This window comes from Rattus rattus, chromosome 13 (genome assembly GCF_011064425.1).
Source record: "Rattus rattus isolate New Zealand chromosome 13, Rrattus_CSIRO_v1, whole genome shotgun sequence".
Lineage (NCBI taxonomy): Eukaryota > Metazoa > Chordata > Mammalia > Rodentia > Muridae > Rattus > Rattus rattus.
Genome location: NC_046166.1, coordinates 7,736,147 through 7,753,437, shown reverse-complemented (window position 1 = coordinate 7,753,437; position 17,291 = coordinate 7,736,147). Strand labels below are relative to the sequence as shown.

At 48.6% G+C, this 17,291-nt stretch overlaps 1 protein-coding gene across 1 annotated transcript in view; it reads right to left on the bottom strand.

Moving 5' to 3' along the window:
* Positions 1-17,291, bottom strand: part of Galnt15 (polypeptide N-acetylgalactosaminyltransferase 15) — a 32,608-nt gene that overhangs the window by 1,947 nt on the left and 13,370 nt on the right. Inside the window, exons 3-9 of the mRNA XM_032918987.1 lie at positions 15,391-15,595; positions 12,333-12,497; positions 9,664-9,781; positions 7,657-7,851; positions 5,674-5,805; positions 5,156-5,260; positions 1,413-1,556 (exon numbers count right to left, since the gene is read on the bottom strand). Coding sequence (XP_032774878.1) covers positions 1,413-1,556; positions 5,156-5,260; positions 5,674-5,805; positions 7,657-7,851; positions 9,664-9,781; positions 12,333-12,497; positions 15,391-15,595 — 1,064 coding nt within the window. The remainder of the gene's footprint in view (positions 1-1,412; positions 1,557-5,155; positions 5,261-5,673; positions 5,806-7,656; positions 7,852-9,663; positions 9,782-12,332; positions 12,498-15,390; positions 15,596-17,291) is intronic.

Here is a 17,291-nt window from a genome sequence, read left to right as displayed (position 1 = left end):
AAGTCTTCAGGATTACTCAAATTCTTTGAACGTGGCCTCCACAGGAATTCTAGATTAAATATTCATGGCACGACAGATGAGAAAAAGCCTGAAAATAGGTTTCTACAATAAGCAGAAGGGAATTTAATTATAGATATTAAAATATTGAGGCATTCGATCTTTAAAAAATTAGATCGAAAGCCGGGGATAGGGTGCCTAGCTTATCTCAGACAGTAGAATAGAGGCCTTGAAATTTAAACAGAGAAAGTCTGGAAATAGGCTTGCACAACAAGTGTTTAGTTTGCTGTTTTTGCTTTGAATAGTTTTAATTACCAGAATGGGTGTGATTTTGAGTTTTATGGTTATATTATTATTATTCTAGGAGAGAGGTCAAGCTGTAGGTTTTTCCAGTTACTGGCTCAAGGATCTGCCGTTTTGGGAGAAAAGCTCCGCGTTTGTGTTGACAGGAAAGGAGGATAGGCTCTGGACCCCTTCCAGAGGGTATGGATCAGACATGACAGAGGGAGACCCCTGGGAAACTAGAAAGGTTCAAGAGGATCAAACAGGACCGGTAAAGATTCCTTGTGTGTCCTTCACATGGCATGATGACTTATAATTGGTTATTAATAAAATTAACTCATAAAAAGACAGCTGTCTTTCACATGCTCAAACAAGGAGCAGATTATCCTCCTTATCATCCTTAACTGATCCATAACTAATCAGTGAATTTCTCCATTCTACACATTGTATAGTTGTACAATATAAATTCATATGATACAATTGTTCTTTATAACTAGCCTCTTTCCTTTTGCATGTTTTCCAGGTTTTTTTCATGTTGAGGCAAAAATTAGTACTTCATTGCTTTTTTCCTTTCTTTTTATTGTGATAAAAGCCATACTAACACTTGTTATTTTTTAAGTATTTTCAATCCCAAAGTTTACAAATGTTAAATATGCTTGTTTACCATAACTTTCTCATTGTAAAAATATTCTCTTCTCATTAAACAATAATTCTTCCTTCCTCAGCCACAGATAACCACTGCTCACTTGATGTTTCTAAGACTCTAACTGTGTATAAAAATACATAATGTGAAATAATGCAGTGTGTGTGTGTGTGTGTGTGTGTGTGTGTGTGTGTGTGGTTTTTTAAATTTTAGATGTGTCACTCCTAAATGTACACAACTGAGTGGGTTGTTTCTGTAACAACCAAGCTAATAATCTGTAATGGTATGGGGGACAAATCAGGATATCTCTTGAGGCTGGGGACCAGAGACCCCACAGTTAAGCCACTAAGCACAACAGCAGAAGTACCAGTGTGGAGAGTGCCTGAGGTCTTGGGAGAGCCCAGGATGCCATGCTAACAGGGTCTGCCCAGACATTCTAGCTGACCGGAAGTTTGTTGTGGTCAGCCTGCATTTCCGGAATGGGACTCACCTCCTGGAAGTCCCAGTGCTGTTGATGGATGGCAGGGCCTTCCTCGGTGCAGTTCTGCAGAATCACCTGCTCTCCTCTGACATCGAAGCACAGGCGCTGTGGGCTGCCGAAGAGAATCTCCTTCCTGCTGGTGTGCTCCAGGTTCTGGGCAGAGGGGATGGCGGTTAGCATAGCCAAAAGGATACCCTGTGCAGAGCCAGGGCTGGGGGACGAACACACAGAAGAGCCGCGTTCTGGAGACCCATTTTCAGATACTACAGGGGCAGCAACAAGACTCTGCCTGGGTTCTCAGGAACTAAGAAAGGCATCCTGGCCTTTCTCGGGATTCTGTTTCCACACCCTGGTGTGCTCCTGTTTCCCGTATGCGGGTAAGGCTGTTTTAAAAGCTGCCACTGCTGGGTGCACATGGCTGGAAGGCCAGATGAGGGATCTCTCTGAGACCGAGGCTGATTTCCTTCTGGAGACGTCTTACCTGCCCCTGACCAATTTCCCTGCTGTTTGTGGTGTCTGTGGATCACGCCCCCCGCACCACCCATCTCCATTGTGGTTCCATGGCCTCTGGGGTTTTATCGAGCTGGAGTGTGTGAACCTTTACAGAGGGGGCTTTAACTGCGAGGGACCTGCGCTGACCAATTGGATGACATGTTTTGGCAACCCCATCTTCTATTTGTTCCTGCCGGATGCAGTCTGTGGGAAAACTCTGCTAATCAGGGTCAAAGTTTACCGTTGAGCAGACAGTCTTCTGAGGCTCCTCGAGTAATGGAAGATTCCCTTCGTTAGTAGGGCTTCTCCTCTGTTCTTTTTTGGGAAATTCAACTCCCCTTCCTCTCCCCTGACCCCCACACTCAGTCAGGTAACCTCAGTTAAATTACAGGATCAACTTCCTAACCTTCAGCTAGCACCTGAGATTCCTGAAATACTTCCCCATGCTAATGAGGCATTTCAGTACCCCAAGCCTTCAGCCAATGACTTTTGCCCATCCAGGATGTTTCTACCTCCTCAAATTATTCAAGCCTTGAATCACCCCAAGTTAAGTTATTCAGTCTCCGGGCAGCTGGTCCTAGTGTGATCCCTGACCGTGTGCACTCATGGGGCTTCTGAATGCCTCAAAGCCCTCTGCTCCCACTGCCCCTGTGAACCCTATTGGTTGAAGATCCCGGGGGCAGAGTCACACAGTCTGGAACTTCTTTTTATGTTAACTGTGGACATCTCGAAAGGTCCCCACGCGACTCGCTAAGTTCCCAATTTCCATCCCATGCTGCCACCAGCTAAGTCGCCACCATGGCTAGCCCCAGAAGCGACTGCTCTTCTAGTTCTCATCGCTCGGGTCACTGCCATGCCAGCCCCAGCCAGCCATCCACCCTCCCAGGAACTCGTTAAAAATCAAAACTCTCGAAGCTTGTAATTTATCAATCGGATTTATATCAGTAAATTCTCACTCCACAAAACGTCCATACAGTACACTTACAACCAATTGATACTGATAGAAACCGCTCACCTAGATAAGACAAACTGTCCTATAAAAATCCATCCCTTATGGAATATTCAGAGCTCCCTGTGGCCATTTAAAGCCACATGGGTCTGGGTCGTCCTTCTCTGCCTCCATCGCGGTGATGTTTTGAGAGCTCTGGGCCAGAGAGTGCCTAGTCTGACTAACTGAGATGGGGTGTAGCCCTATGGTGCCGGCCACAGCATGGGTTGGCGTCTCAGTTTTATCTATATTATTTACTACAACACCACTGCCCCCAAATTCTTAATAATGTTGAATTAGAGACATCACATCTTCCATCTGCATCAGGCCCTGCTAATTTGCAAATTAAATACAATGGCCTACCTTGCTTGATAATTCCAAAAACACAGTTAGCATAAATTTGGACCTTAATCGCGTCTCAGAAGCAAGCTTGTGGGCAAAGGGAGAGTAAGTTGTTTCCTACTCAAGCTCCCATCTGTAGTGGCAGATGACGTCCCTGCTGCCTCCTTGTGGTCATGCGAGAGGTATTAGTGCAGCTTCGCCAGGACAGACTAACCCGAGACGGTCAAAGCTGCGTGACATGAAGTCTCTCTCCAGCTTCATCGCTCATGAGCTGAAGCTTCCTTCTCCCTGCCTGAGGCCACGCTCCAGAACTCCCGAGGTTGGTGGCCACCGATCCCTGTCACTCATCAGGGAAGCCTAGCTCACACGAATGGCAAGTTTGCAGTCGCCCCTTGAGTTTTAATTCTCGGATATTTCCCTCTCTTTCCTGTAAACTCGACCTGTGCATGGAAAGGGGCATTTCATATTTTGTCGGGCATATATTTAGGTTTTCCTCCCAGGTCAGGGGGGGAAGGGTGGTCAGCTTCCTTATTTTCCAGTATTGCCCACCAAGATCACACAGCTAGCCAGCGGGAACTTGATTCAAACTTGGCTCTAGACGGCAGTAGGGCTTGGACAGTTGTCAGCCTAACATGTGGCTTCCTCACGTGGCTTTTACGTCTTCATCTCTTGTGTCTAGTGTTACTGTTTGAATGTGAAGTACCCGCCCCCTTGGGCCCGTGCTTCACGTGATTGGTTCCTCAGCCTGTAGCCCTGATTTGGAGGCTGGGCAGCCTGAGGAGGTGGGGCCTAACTGGTGGAAGCCGATCTCTAGAGGCAAGCTCTGGTCTTGGCTTCCTTTATCTGCTGCCTACTCTGTACCACGTGAACAAGCTACCAAATACCTCATACTTACGTCACCAGAGACAAGCCACTCCCACTGCCACCCCCACTGCCACGCCTTTCCCTCTTGTTTCAAGAGGAACTGAAATCCTCTTGAGACAGTGAGCTTAAAAAACAAAAGACAAACACAAAAATCATCTTATCTCCCATGTTTCTGTCAGGTATCTAGGTCATAGAGGTGCAAAAACTTACTAATGTATCTGGTATGAATGCCCACTGGTGTTTTAGGGGAAAATGGCAAAAAGATGTAAGAGACCAAGAGAATCCTGAGCCAACCTCTTCCCTGTGTACCCTCCAGGCTCTGAGCCTGTGCCTAGCCCTCGAGGCTCCAACTGGAAGGTTGGGTCCAGCTTCCCATAGAGATGTCCTAGGCTTGCACTGCAAGGCTGGGCCCCGAACTTCCCGAGGAGACGTTTCCTCCCTCACCCCAGGCTCCCGGACTCTCAGTTAACTCATTAGGCAGCTTTGGAGCGTGAGGGCTCAATGCAGAGAAGCCCTATCTCAGACTGAATCAGATCTGGGCTGGGCTACACTGAGAAGTGATTCAAGCTGTGAGACAAGGTGGACCCATGACCTCTCAGCCAGGATGGACAGCTTTCTGTCACCTTGGACAGTTATTAAAGGTCGTACAACACACTGTAAGGAGCACGCTATTCTTCCAAATGGCTAAAGGGTCCACTTGAATCTAGGTTCTCCCCTGGCCTTACCACTTCTTTTCTGTGCCGACTCTTGGACCTTTCCTCAATGCTGGAGGATCTGAGGTGGGCATTCGTGGGCTGGTGGTTCTATGACACAGTTTCCTCTTATGGCAGATGCAAGGGATACATAAGTGGCCCCTTCGTTCCTTCTAAATGAGATGCTCCATTTAATGCCGGTCCAGTCTAAGGTGAGGATGCTATGACAAGTCATCACAGTGGGAGCCATGGCCTATCAAGGGACACGGGGCCACAGCAAAGAGCTACTTTGAAGGGAATTGAAGGGCACCCTAGGAAACAGCACCTACTTATAAGCTGGGATGCTATCCATCCCGAGAAGTATCGTCACCCACCTGTTGCTGCCGGTTGTTACTGCAAGGAGCCAGTGTCATGGGGCATCCCAGGAGGTCACCTTCTGCTCGGCAGTCTGCACAGAGGCCAAGTCCAGTGCTGTGGAGCTGAAAATGGACGTCCACATAGATGTGAATCTGACCTCCACTGTGAGGATGCTTTTTAACAGGTTCTAACTCCCTGTCTTCTCTAGACCTATCCCAGTGTGCATGGTTCAATCACAGTGAGATGAGTTAAGCCCAAGGCACCTAAGACAGAAGCCTCATGAAGGAGCCAGGCCCTGGAGTTGCATGGATTATAGGGAAACATGGCTGCCTTCCTCAGGCTGGTGGGGGAGGGGGTGAGGGCTGGGCGGGCGGCAGGGGCGGGGGGGGGGCGTGGCGGGGAGGCGGGGTCCAAAAGCCCCTGAGACCCTGCTGAGTCTATAACTGGTTGTCCAGTGTAGAGGATGAATGACCCTGTCTTGGCAAGTGACCCCCCACCCCCACCACCCCCACCCCCGTCCCGGGCCACGCCTTGCCTTTCCAGAGAACCTGGGCCTGTGCTCGGATGGGTACAGCTCAGGGTAGACATTGGCCAGAAACCAGTGGAACGTGCGGCATCCCAGCCTCCTTTGCAGCTTCAGGCGCTCCGTACAGTCTGGCTTTGCAACCTGCAGGCAGAGAAGGGCATGGGAGTAAGGGCGAGAAGATTTGTTCCACCCCCAAATTCACACTGCACGCGCACACAAGTGTGTGTGTGTGCGTGCGTGCGTGCGTGCGTGCGTGTGTGTGTGTGTGTGTGTGTGTGTGTGTGTGTGTGTGTGTGTGTGTATACGGGTGGGGAGAGGCGATAGCCATGCCAGGGTCCCACGTTGGTGATCTCTGGTTTTCTGAAAGGGCCCAATAGGTTGTAAATACTTTATACTTTATGTGCTGTTGGGCTGCCGACATCCAACACGCTGTGTTCTGAATGGGCCTGTCTAATGGAAGCTTGGCCCAGGGACATCAGAAGCCTGGAAGTATTTAATTCTTTTTCTTTATGGGTCCTTTGTAAATGAAATCTGCATTGACATTAAGCAGGGGTCATGTGAAAGCAAAGAGAAAATACTAAATTGGCACCCACCACACAAGGGATTAAAAAAAGATACATACTCTAGCCTAAAGGAAGGCCAGAATAGAAGCCACAGCTGTGGTACTCTGTAGAACTCCACAGAAGGACAACTTCTTCCACTGTCAACAGGGTAAACTCTAAAATTCTTTAGCTCAGCCCTCGGCGGTTTCAGGATCTTCCTCCAACCCCTCCTCTGGTGTCTGAGTGATCCCAGGCAGCCATAGTTAAATCAGACTTCTGGGGTGTCTGGATTTAGGATTAAGTGGAGTCCTGGTGAGAACTGCCCTTTTATCTTCAATTCTCTACTAACCCAAGCCAGGAGAAGCTACAGTCATGGGGTCCCTCCCGTGTGTAAAAGGAGCTGGTACTACTCCGGGTGACACGTGGACTCACTCATGGGGACCCAGAGGGAACTCTAGCTACGTCAAGCTTGGGTCTGAGTTGAAATTTGGTGGGTCCTCTCCCATTAAAAAGACCACAGATGGTTGGGGATTTGGCTCAGTGGTAGAGCGCTTGCCTAGCAAGCGCAAGGCCCTGGGTTCGGTCCCCAGCTCCGAAAAAAAGAAAAGGAAAAAAAAAAAAAAGACCACAGATACAAGTTCAAGGAGTTCTGAGAATTGTCTGGAGGCCGTCTGCTCTACAGAAGGAAGAGGGTGCATTTGGATTTAAAAAAAAAAAAAGAAAAAAAGAAGAACAAAATCCTAAGGACTTCAAGAAAAACGGGTACTGGGACTCCTTCATGGCCCCACCTTCTCTGACTTTCCCTGAATGCTGGGGGCCTGGGTGTGTCTTTCTGAGGACCCTGCCTTCCTCTGTGCTAGCCAGCAGTGGGCTGGTGAGGGGCTGGTGGGAGAGGTTTCCTGACTATGCTGGTCCCTTGGGCCCTCACTTGCAGTGTATCGTGTCATGGCAGCCTGTGACAGTAGACAGCATGGGTATGTCATTCCACAGTAACTGACCATCTCATAGAGCACACTGAGGGGCGTTTGATCACATGATTAAAAGCTCTCCTTTTTGTGGCTTTTTTGAGGTCCATACTTATTTTTATACTCAGATTTTTTTTTTTTTTTTTTTTGTCTCCAATATTCCCTTACCTCTGAGCACCACTCAGGATGAAAGGGCCCTCAGAGACATGACACAGCCCTTTTCTGGGCCCGCCTCCCCTAGGGCTTTGTAGTGAATGGCTGCATCTGGGGCAGAGCATCCTGTAACAGTCTGGGAATTCCAGGCCGAGGTCAACTGTGATGCTCCAGGAAGGCTCTGGCAGGGACATAGGACAGTCCCAATAGAGAGAAGGGTCGTTCCAGAGGGCCAACTCAGGGAAGCTCAAGCCAAGAATAAGGGACCTTATTGGCTGACCTTAAGCTGGTGGCCTTATGTTGGCCAAAGATCCCTACCGGTCCCGCCTTACCTTGCTCAGGGCAAAGGCCTCTGGGATGTGCCTGTAGAAGGTTTCTTTGAAGGATGACAGCCAGGTCTCCGCAATGCGGATCTTGTTCTTCAAGATGACCTCGGGGTCAGTCCTGAGGCTGGCATCTTGGCTTTGGTAGAGGTGTCCAACTCGAGAGCAGGGAAGGATTTCAACAGAGCCACCGCAGAGCCAGGCCTGTCACAGAAGGAGAAGGTGAGTGGCTTTCTCCTACCCACCTCCCTGTCTGAGAGCCGCTGGAAGAATACGGGCAAGACAAAAGCCAGAGTGACTATTCCAAATGCTCAGAGCGTGCTTCCCAGATCTGAGAGTTTGGGCAGGAAGGTGGGACAGCAAAGGGCAGTTGTCCTAGACTGGCACTGAGGGGCAATGGCCAACACCTATCAACTTCCTGAACATACCACCTGGAGATAAGCACAGAGTCAGTATCCAAAGCAGTTCAGGGGTCAGCACTCCACCTACCAGGGAATGCTTCCTCGGGAAAATACGTCTGCTGTCTGACCCTCCTGGGTCCCCTGCAGTGTTTGACCCCTGCTGAGCCCTGCAGATGCTTATAGAAGCCTTTGTTCCTAACAAAGGAACACACCTGGGCATACACCTGGGCGCCGGTCCATTGTCCCTGTCTTTTGTTCTCAGTCTTTGTTCCTGGGACTTAGGCTGGTCTTTCTGGATTTCTCCCCAGAAAATTTGGGGCATGTGTTTGGTCTTTTGTTCCTGAAGCCTTAAGCCGGGTTTTCCCACTGAGCTTCCTGGAATTTTCCACCCGGTGAACTTGGGTTATATGTTCGGTGAATAAAGCTACAGATTTGGCATTCTCTCTTAACACGAATGACCCGCACATGTGTGTTTTTTAATCCCGCAGGCTTACGTTCTCAGTGCTGTGTCAGTGCGAGCATCGACGGTCTGCAGTGGCTAGGGAGCTTCTAAAAGCCACTGCTGCCTCCAGATGTGAAGACACCAGAGATGAAAGCACACCCCTCCCCCCTTGGTGGTCTTCACTCCTTCCAGAAGCTTCTCCCAGCTCCCCCACTGCTCATGGGACAAGAAGCCTTCATTCTACAGTTCATGATAGAAATTACAGTCGAGTAGTGCTGGGGTAGGCCTTGGTTCGAGAACACGCTAGGCATGGGGTTCTTAAAACCCATGCCCCAAGATACCTCAGAGAACTCAAAGGGTCCTGCGGACATTTGTCATGTGTTAGAGAAGCTGCAAACATGTGGCTGTCTTGCAAGCCTGATGAAATCCCCACGCCCACATTAGATTGGTCTGCCAGTATTATGGGATGGACGTCTTTGCTGGGCTGGGTTTTGCACAGTCATGTGAACAGCAAGCACAGGCTAGGATAGTGTGGAACAGACAGTGAAAGTGGTGGCTGTCTCGATCCAGCATGGTTCACAGGACGGAGAGGCTGAGCTACACCCAACAGGTCTCTCAGTCTTTGGATGTAACTACTCAGTACCAGTTTCACACTTGCCTGGTGGGTGCTGTAAATGATCTCCTCAACCTTCTTAATGCTGCAACCCTTAATACAGTCCCTCATGTTGTGGTGACCCCTAACCATAAAACTGTCTTCATTACTACTTCACAGCTGTCATCTTGCTACTGTTATTAATCTTGATGCGTGTTTTCTAAGGTCTTAGGCGACCACTGTGAAAAGGTCATAATCCATCACGTTCAGAACCGCTGCCCTAGATACTAAGGGTGCCACAAACAGAGAATGTACCAAAAGCCCTGAGTTCTCTGCACCAAGAGGAAAGGGTGATGGTAAACTCTCCTGAAGAGGGTTTTGAAGGTCAAGCTCACAGGGGAGGCTGAGTAAAATTAAGGTAGGTCAGAAGAGACATGGCCTGAGGGAGAAGGGGGGGTTGACATATCATGCTGCAATGGCTTTATATAATTTTCCCACAACGTTACCCCCAATACCTGCCTCCACACTACATACATGGCTCCAGAGACACCACCCACATCCTCCATTGACATAGGACCTACCTTGAAGGACATCTCGAGATTTTCACTACCCCCCAGTGACAGAAGGGGATCATAAGCTCCGGTGTTTTGGAAGTAATGTCTGTCCACAGCCACCACCTCTTGGGGTACCACAGGGCTCCTGCACAGAGAAGCCAGATAGGAAGCTGTAGTTCCATCCCAAACACAGAAACAGGACTGGGGTGGGGCTTCCTGGACGCAGGTCCATTGATTTAGACAGGTGACTCTGGGCTCACCCTTAGGCAGTGGTGAGCCTTTGAAGGCTACACTCAGGCTCTGGTCTGGCTTCCTGTCTGACCAGTGTGAACAGGCCACTGCCACCATAGGCACCTGCAGAATTGATGGGCCACTCCTTCCTCCTGTGGTGCCTTTCTGCTGTGACAGGAGCCATAGAGTAAACCAGTTGCCTGTCAGTTATTTCTTCAAAGGGAAGAGGAAAGTAACACATACAAGCTCTCTCCCTCCCTCCCCCCTCCCTCCCCTCCCCCCCCCTCCCTCCCCTCCTCCCTCCCCTCTCCTCTCTTCTTTCCTTCCCCTTTCCTTCTTTTTTTTCCTTTGTCATCTGTTCCCTCCCCAACTGGAAGATGAGTCCGGCAGGAATCTGGAAGTAGGTAGGCCCCCACCCTCACTGGGGTAATGCACATGACACACATGCAGAGAGTGAGAAACCCTGAGCAAGGAAATCGGGATAGGAAGGACGGTTCTCAGATGAGGCGTGGTGGTGCTTGTCTTTAATCCCAGCACTCAGGAGGCAGAGACAGTTGGACCTCTGTGAGTTCAAGGCCAGTCTGGTCTATATGATGAGTTCTGAGACAGCCAGAGCTGTCATTCAAAACAAAAACAAAAAAAGAATCCCAAGAGTATTACAAGGAGCAAGACAGCCAGAGAGCCTTTGCACATGGCTTTTTACACTCCAAACAGATTGTATTACAGCCAAGTCCTGGATGTGCCTTGGGATGTAAGTGGCTCAGATTCATTCTGTTTAGTGGACAAGAAAATGGTGTTATAGTAATAAAATCACTGCCTTCAGGGCATTAAAATATTAATTCATACAAGAATGTTGCCAGTCAGAATTGAAACGATTACTTGGTGGGGCGGGGTGTTCCCCCCAGTCATTTAGTTATTTGTGGGGTTTTAAATGAGACACATTACTTCCCTGAGTTCCTCACCTCTAACTAGGATAAAATAACCATCCACAAAACAACAACAACAAAACCCAAAACAACAAACAAACAAACAAAATCAATTTGCAGTTCAGCTTTGTGAGGATTGAAATACAAAGTTGCACACAGTGCCAGGCACAGTACGCGCCATATTTTAAATACTATGCTGTACTGTCCTGAGCTCACTCTTCCTCCCGGGAATTTATAGGGCTGTTGGTTTTTCTGGTTGCTGTTTGCTTGTCAGTCTTTGTTTCGTTTTTTTGAAACAAAGTTTCACTGTGGCCAGCACAGGCTCGCCTTGGACTCGTGACCGTTCCTCGGCTGACAGGTGTGCTCTGCCAACAGCTGGCTCCTGGTGTGCATCTTAACCGTGTGTGTTTTAATTCAGAACGTTTGGGGCATACATGGCATACTGCCTTTCAGCTCTGGGGGCTGCACTCTTCAGTGGGGTCTTCAGGTAGCAGGAAACTGCTCTCAGAGTGGGCCCTGACGCCATGTCAGCCCAGGCACACTTCTGCTGCCCCCTGCAGTATGAGGACACACTTACTTTTCAGAGAACTTAGGATTTTGTGGTTATCAACCGTGGGCTGTGAATTTATACTAGCCACCCAGCCACTCAGAGAAGTAAGTGGTTTAAGGAGCTTGCTCCTCTGGGTTTACATCACTGTGATGTTGGGGGTTTAATCTGTATGCGTTCTGAGCACAATAGAGTAGAGCCAGTCAGCCCGACTGAACCGTTCCAGAGTTCGCAACCCACAAAATCTGTGAGCTTGGAGAAGAGCTGTTGTTTAACACGCTAAATTCAAAGTGGCTTGTTACCCGGCTGAAAATTTCTAAAAAAAAAAACAAATTAAGGGGTTGGGGATTTAGCTCAGCTGTAGAGCGCTTGCCTCAGCGAGTGCAAGGCCTGGGTTGGTCCCCAGCTCAAAAAAAAAAAAAAAAAAAAAAAAAACAACAAAAAAAAAAAAAAAAAAAAAAAAAAAAAAAAAAAAAAAAAAAAAAAAAAAAAAAAAAAACAAAAAAAAAAAAAAAAACAAAAAAAAACAACAACAACAAAAAAAACAAATTAAAAATCTACTTAAATATAGTAATTGTTCAGAAAGCAAAACATAGGAGTAGCAACTGTCAAAGCTGGTTCTGTTTTGAGAATTATGATGTCACAACATTTAGCCAGCTAAGTCTTCCTTTTCACTGCCCAGGGTCCTGTGACCAGGGAATCTGCTGTGACCAGGGAATCTGCTGTTACCTAGGGGCAAGGTCAGCTCAGCTTCTTCCACAGTCTTACCCTGGGCATCCGTGGAAGTTTCTAGAAAAGCGTCACTGGACTCCACTGATACCACACCGATAGCAGTGCTGTAGCTGGCTGAGTGCTTTTCTACACTATTGACTTGTTTGTTTTTCACAACCCAGCCTTCCAATGTGCCTGTCTTCAGGAAGCTGGCACGCAAGTGAAATAGCTTGCTGTTCAAGTGCGAGCTCAGGGAAGGGAAGGCTGCAGCAGGGCCTCACCTGACAGGGCTGATGGGGGATGGGAGGGCCTTCAGCTCCTGCTCCCTCAGGGGCTCCCATTGGAAATCCAGCTTCCAGTCCAGCACCCCTCGCTGCAGCTTGGATGCAGAGTACTGAAGTGTCTTCCAGTCGATCACGTCTATGACTGGAGACACCACTCGGCTCCTGGAAAGAACTGAGGATCAAACAATGATGCAGACCCCTCACTAGCTGGGGGACAGAAACAAGATCTGGGTAGTGTGTGGCCCAGTGCTGCAGCCACGGGCCACTCACAACTGCTGGACTTGAAACAGTGCTTTGTCCCAGGTAAGAATCTCGATTTAGAATATTTAATATGAAAGAAGGGGATGTAAAAGCTTTAAATAATTTTTATATTGATTATACATTGACATTATATTTTTTTTTTTTTTTTTTTTTTTTAAAGATTTATTTATTTATTATATATAAGTACACTGTAGCTGTCTTCAGATACACCAGAAGAGGGCATCGGATCTCTTTACAGATGGTTGTGAGCCACCATGTGGTTGCTGGGAATTGAACTCATGACCTCTGGAAGAGCAGTGGTGCTCTTAACCACTGAGCCATCTCTCCAGCCCTTTTTTTTTTTTTTTTTTTTTTTTTTTTTCCTTCCTTTTTTCTTTTTTTTTTTTTTTTTTTTTTTTTTTAAGATTTATTCATTTATATATAAGTACACTGTAGCTGTCTTCAGACACACCAGAAGAGTGCATCGGATCTCTTTACAGATGGTTGTGAGCCACCATGTGGTTGCTGGGAATTGAACTCAGGACCTCTGGAAGAGTAATCGGGTGCTCTTAACCGCTGAGCCATCTCTCCAGCCCAGACATTATATTTTTAATACAGTGGGCTTAATAAGATACATGTCAGGACAGGGAGCCAGGGCTGATGACAGACTCCAGATCCTTTAGCCAGGGTGTGGAGGAAGGTATGGCAGCAGTCCGGCTCCCACACTGTCCCCCCTGTACCCCACTGCCTGGAGATTGGTCTTCCCTTGGAGACACTGGGTCCTCCTCTGATGACAGAATGTCTCCCGACAGACTAGAGAGGCAGCAGGGCTCCTTTCTCTCAGAGAGCAGCCATCAGCTCCGGCACTAAGGCCGGCGAAGCTTTGCTTTCACTAAGGTGTGGTGAGCTGTGCGTGGCGAGCAGTGTCAGGCAGCTCAGAAGAGCTGGTAGGACTGAGTCCTACACAGATTAGGAAAGGGGGTTTTAGACTTGCCCAGTTCTCAGAGTGCCATGGGGTAGAGATTCCAGAGAGGAGAACTTGGGTGGCCGAGAGGTGGCTTTCTTTCAGGTTCTCAAGGAGCTAGGCAAGGTGGGCCAGAGGAAAGAGTGAGCAAAAGTCATGAAGAGGCCGTGGGAGAATAAAGATGGTTGAATCTCAGAGATCAGTAGGCATGTGAAGAGAAGTCCCCCCAAACATCAAAACCGCAAGAGCAGAGGTTCTGGGGGGCAGTTGTAAAACAGAGAAAGACTGATGCAAAGGAGCTGGGACAGAAGCTACCAGAGGGAGTCCCATGGGTTCCATCCAAGGATTTCAGAGACTTGGCTCTGCCCTTCTCTCAGCCTACAATGAGGACCATGAGCTCTGAGATGACACGAAGGGTGACAACAATGTTTATCACGTTCCAGCACCAGGGAGAGGGCAGGAGGGGCTGTCTCTCTTTGAACAGCCTCAATGGTTCATAAGGAGAAGCCACACTCGGTACCAGACAGCCTGACCAGACAGACACCTGACCTTCACACCGTTTGCACATGGCTTGGCCTCTCTGAGCCTCAGGTTCCCTTCCCAAGGAATAGAAGCAGGAAATAGGAACGAGAAACAAGAAAGCAAGAAACAGAAGCAGGAAAGAAGTGCCCTGAACCACTTCATGGAGTGGGGAGGGGCGTTGCTGAAGAGCTGGGCACAAGACAACATTACTCAGTTCTCAAATGTTTTTTAACATGGACTCATGAGGCAGGGCAAGGTGATCTCCAAGGTGCCCCTGAGGCACCCATCTGTTTCATCAGGGTGGGGATTAGACAGGGAATGGTCCAGAAACCTTCCAGTCAGCAAGGGCTCCACAATTTTGAGAGAGCTAGCACTTGTGGAACAGAATCAAAGATGGCCTCCTTGTAGGCTTGGTGAACTTCTCTTGTCTTCAGTCTGGTGTTAAACCTACCACACATCTGCTTTCCTTATTGGGGTGTAGGCCAAGAGTGGGTGGAGTTATCCACCATGGAATTGGGCCAAGTGTGTCGGTCTTGGTTCATGAACTTTTTGATTCTGTGTGATTAACCATAGATTGTAGAATTGGAACCATGGGGTCCAGTTCTAATCTAACAGCTCCATCTGGCTGGCAGCCAGGAGGTTCTACTGTGTCTCAGGTCTGCTTGAGGGACGGGGATGGTGGGTGACTGAGGCTTCTCCCCGCACTCCCAGGTGAGCTAGTTACCAAGATTAGGTGTCCTGAATAGGATATTCATATCGAGGACGTGATTGACAGGTCAGGCACGGGAGGCATTGGAGATGAGAAAGAGGATGTGGGAAAACAACCATGATAGGCAGAGCAGTACTAACCCATGGGATGTGGTCCCCTCAACTCCACACTCCCGGGACTTGGCCTAGTTAGAACATCACACTGGGAAGGCAGAGGAGCAAAGAAAGTTGTCAAGAAGACTAGTGACGGGGAATCTAACATCTTTTCCTGGGCCTGGGTGACCTGAGGGCTAGACTAGTTTAGAAATGTGTTTGCCCATGGTGTGTTACAATCAATAGACTCTGTGTCAAAGTCAGAGGTAACTACAGGCACGGTAGGTACAGCCCTCCTGTGCAGTCCAAAAGGCTGGAAAACCTCTAGCCTCCCTTCCAGTAGCATTTCCCCATACTCATTACAAGGCTCAAGCATCTGGAAAGCTCCAGGGAATACACAGCAAACAGCGGAGACCAAAGTACTTCCCAGATGGTGGGTGGACGCTCTGTTCTCCAAGCGGCTGCACCTCTGGGTTATCTCTCCCAGACCCACACCTTCCTCTGCAGACCCCGACTGGAATGAATTACCTGTCATCAGCGATTCTGCTGAGGAGGGGCTCCAGCCAGCCAGGGTGGCACTCACAGTGGGCATCCATGAAGACCAGCACGTCTCCTGTGGCCCTGGTGGCCCCCAGCATCCGGGCCCCGATGGTGCCAAGCCTCTTGTTGCTTCTGAGCAACTTCACAGCCTCCAGCTTGGCCACGTATTCGCTGAGAGTAGACTTCAGTGGTTCTGGAATTGACAGGGCCCTGTCAATGGGGGGGTCACAGATGCCACATGGAACAGGTCTGTGATGAGCATTGGAAGTCACGTTGAGTACTAGATTCTCAGCCCCCGATGTTTTATTAAAGGGTGGTCATTTCTAAGATTTGGGATGGGTTATAAGAACTATTAGCCACCAGGAAGGATAGAGTGGAAAACCAGACGAGAAGAGACCTTGCAAATGACCTTGGAACGAGAGTATACCCAAGAAAACCTGCTTTTACACCCAAGAGAGCCTGCTCTTACACCCCAGTTTTAGGCTTTTCCCCGGAGGACCTGAACAGTGGACAATGGGGTGAAGAACCCAGGGGCCATAAAACTTTGTAGCTGCTAGACCACTGAGGTGTTTGTGCCAGAGGTTTCATCCCAGTGACAGGGTGAGTCTGAGAAGGGGAGGGAGATGAGCGACCAGGGCTACTTCTGGCTGTGTGCCTTGGGAAGGAAGCGAAGGCTGTGGTTCAGGGGCTAGCTAAGGATCCAGATGCCCTTGGGTGGGAAAGGCAGAAGCTGGGGACCTGGGAGGAATCCTGTCTCAGGTTTCTACTGTGATAAGACAAAACAATAAGAAGCAACTTGGGAAGGGAAGGTTTATTTTGTTTTGCAATTCTCAGGCCGTACTCTATCACCGAGGGAAGAAAGGGCATGGATTCATAGCAGGAACTGCGTCAGTCCAGAAGCTGATAGGAAGGAACAACAGGTCAGCTCTTGGAGGACTCTGCCCCAGCCAGGGCCTGAAGAGTCTTCAGGTACTTTTACCCAGCCCACCTACTGCCTGTCAGCCTCAACAGATGCTAGCTAAACGTGTCTTGTACACTGTACACCATCCCAGTGCCTCCGACTGCTCTGGCCCTCTGCCGTGACTAACCTGGCAAATTCAATATGGGAGAACCTCAAAAAGCACTGAGAAAGGCTCGGTCCCCCCTCCTGCCACCCTCCCTTGTTAGGGGTGCTATGCAGACTTCCTCAAGGGCTCAGCTTTCACCTGAAGCCAGGGGGAGGGGCTGCTAAATGTCACTGAATTGAATAAGAGTGGAGGACTTTGACCTGACCCCCAAGTAAAGGCCAGATCAGGGGTTATACAAATGTGGGCCCTCAGATGATGGCATCACTTCACCAGGCTGCAGATTCCCCTGGCACAAATGAGATCTAGAGATCCTGAGGTGATCAGAAGGCACTGAGGATGGATCCCAGGGCTTCAGCCCCAACAGGCTTTGCTACTGGACCATGTCCCAGCCCTTTGTTTGCCTTCTTTTCTTTTTTTTGGAGCTGGGGACCGAACCCAGGGCCTTGTGCTTGCTAGGCAAGCGCTCTACCACTGAGCTAAATCCCCAACCCCGCCTTCTTTTTGAGATTATAATTTTATTATAATATTTCTTTCCTCTCCTTTCTCCCCCTAAACTCTCCCATTACCCCTCCACTCTCCTTCAATATCATGGCCTCTTTTTCACTAATAATTATTACATCTATCTATCTATCTATCTATCTATCTATCTATCTATCATCCATTCATCCATTCATCTATCTATCTATCTATCTATCTATCTATCTATCTATCTATCATCTATCTACCTATCTATCAATTATCTATCATCCATCCATTCATCAACCCATATATCCATCTATCCATATATCCATCCATCCATCATCCATCTATCCATTATCTATC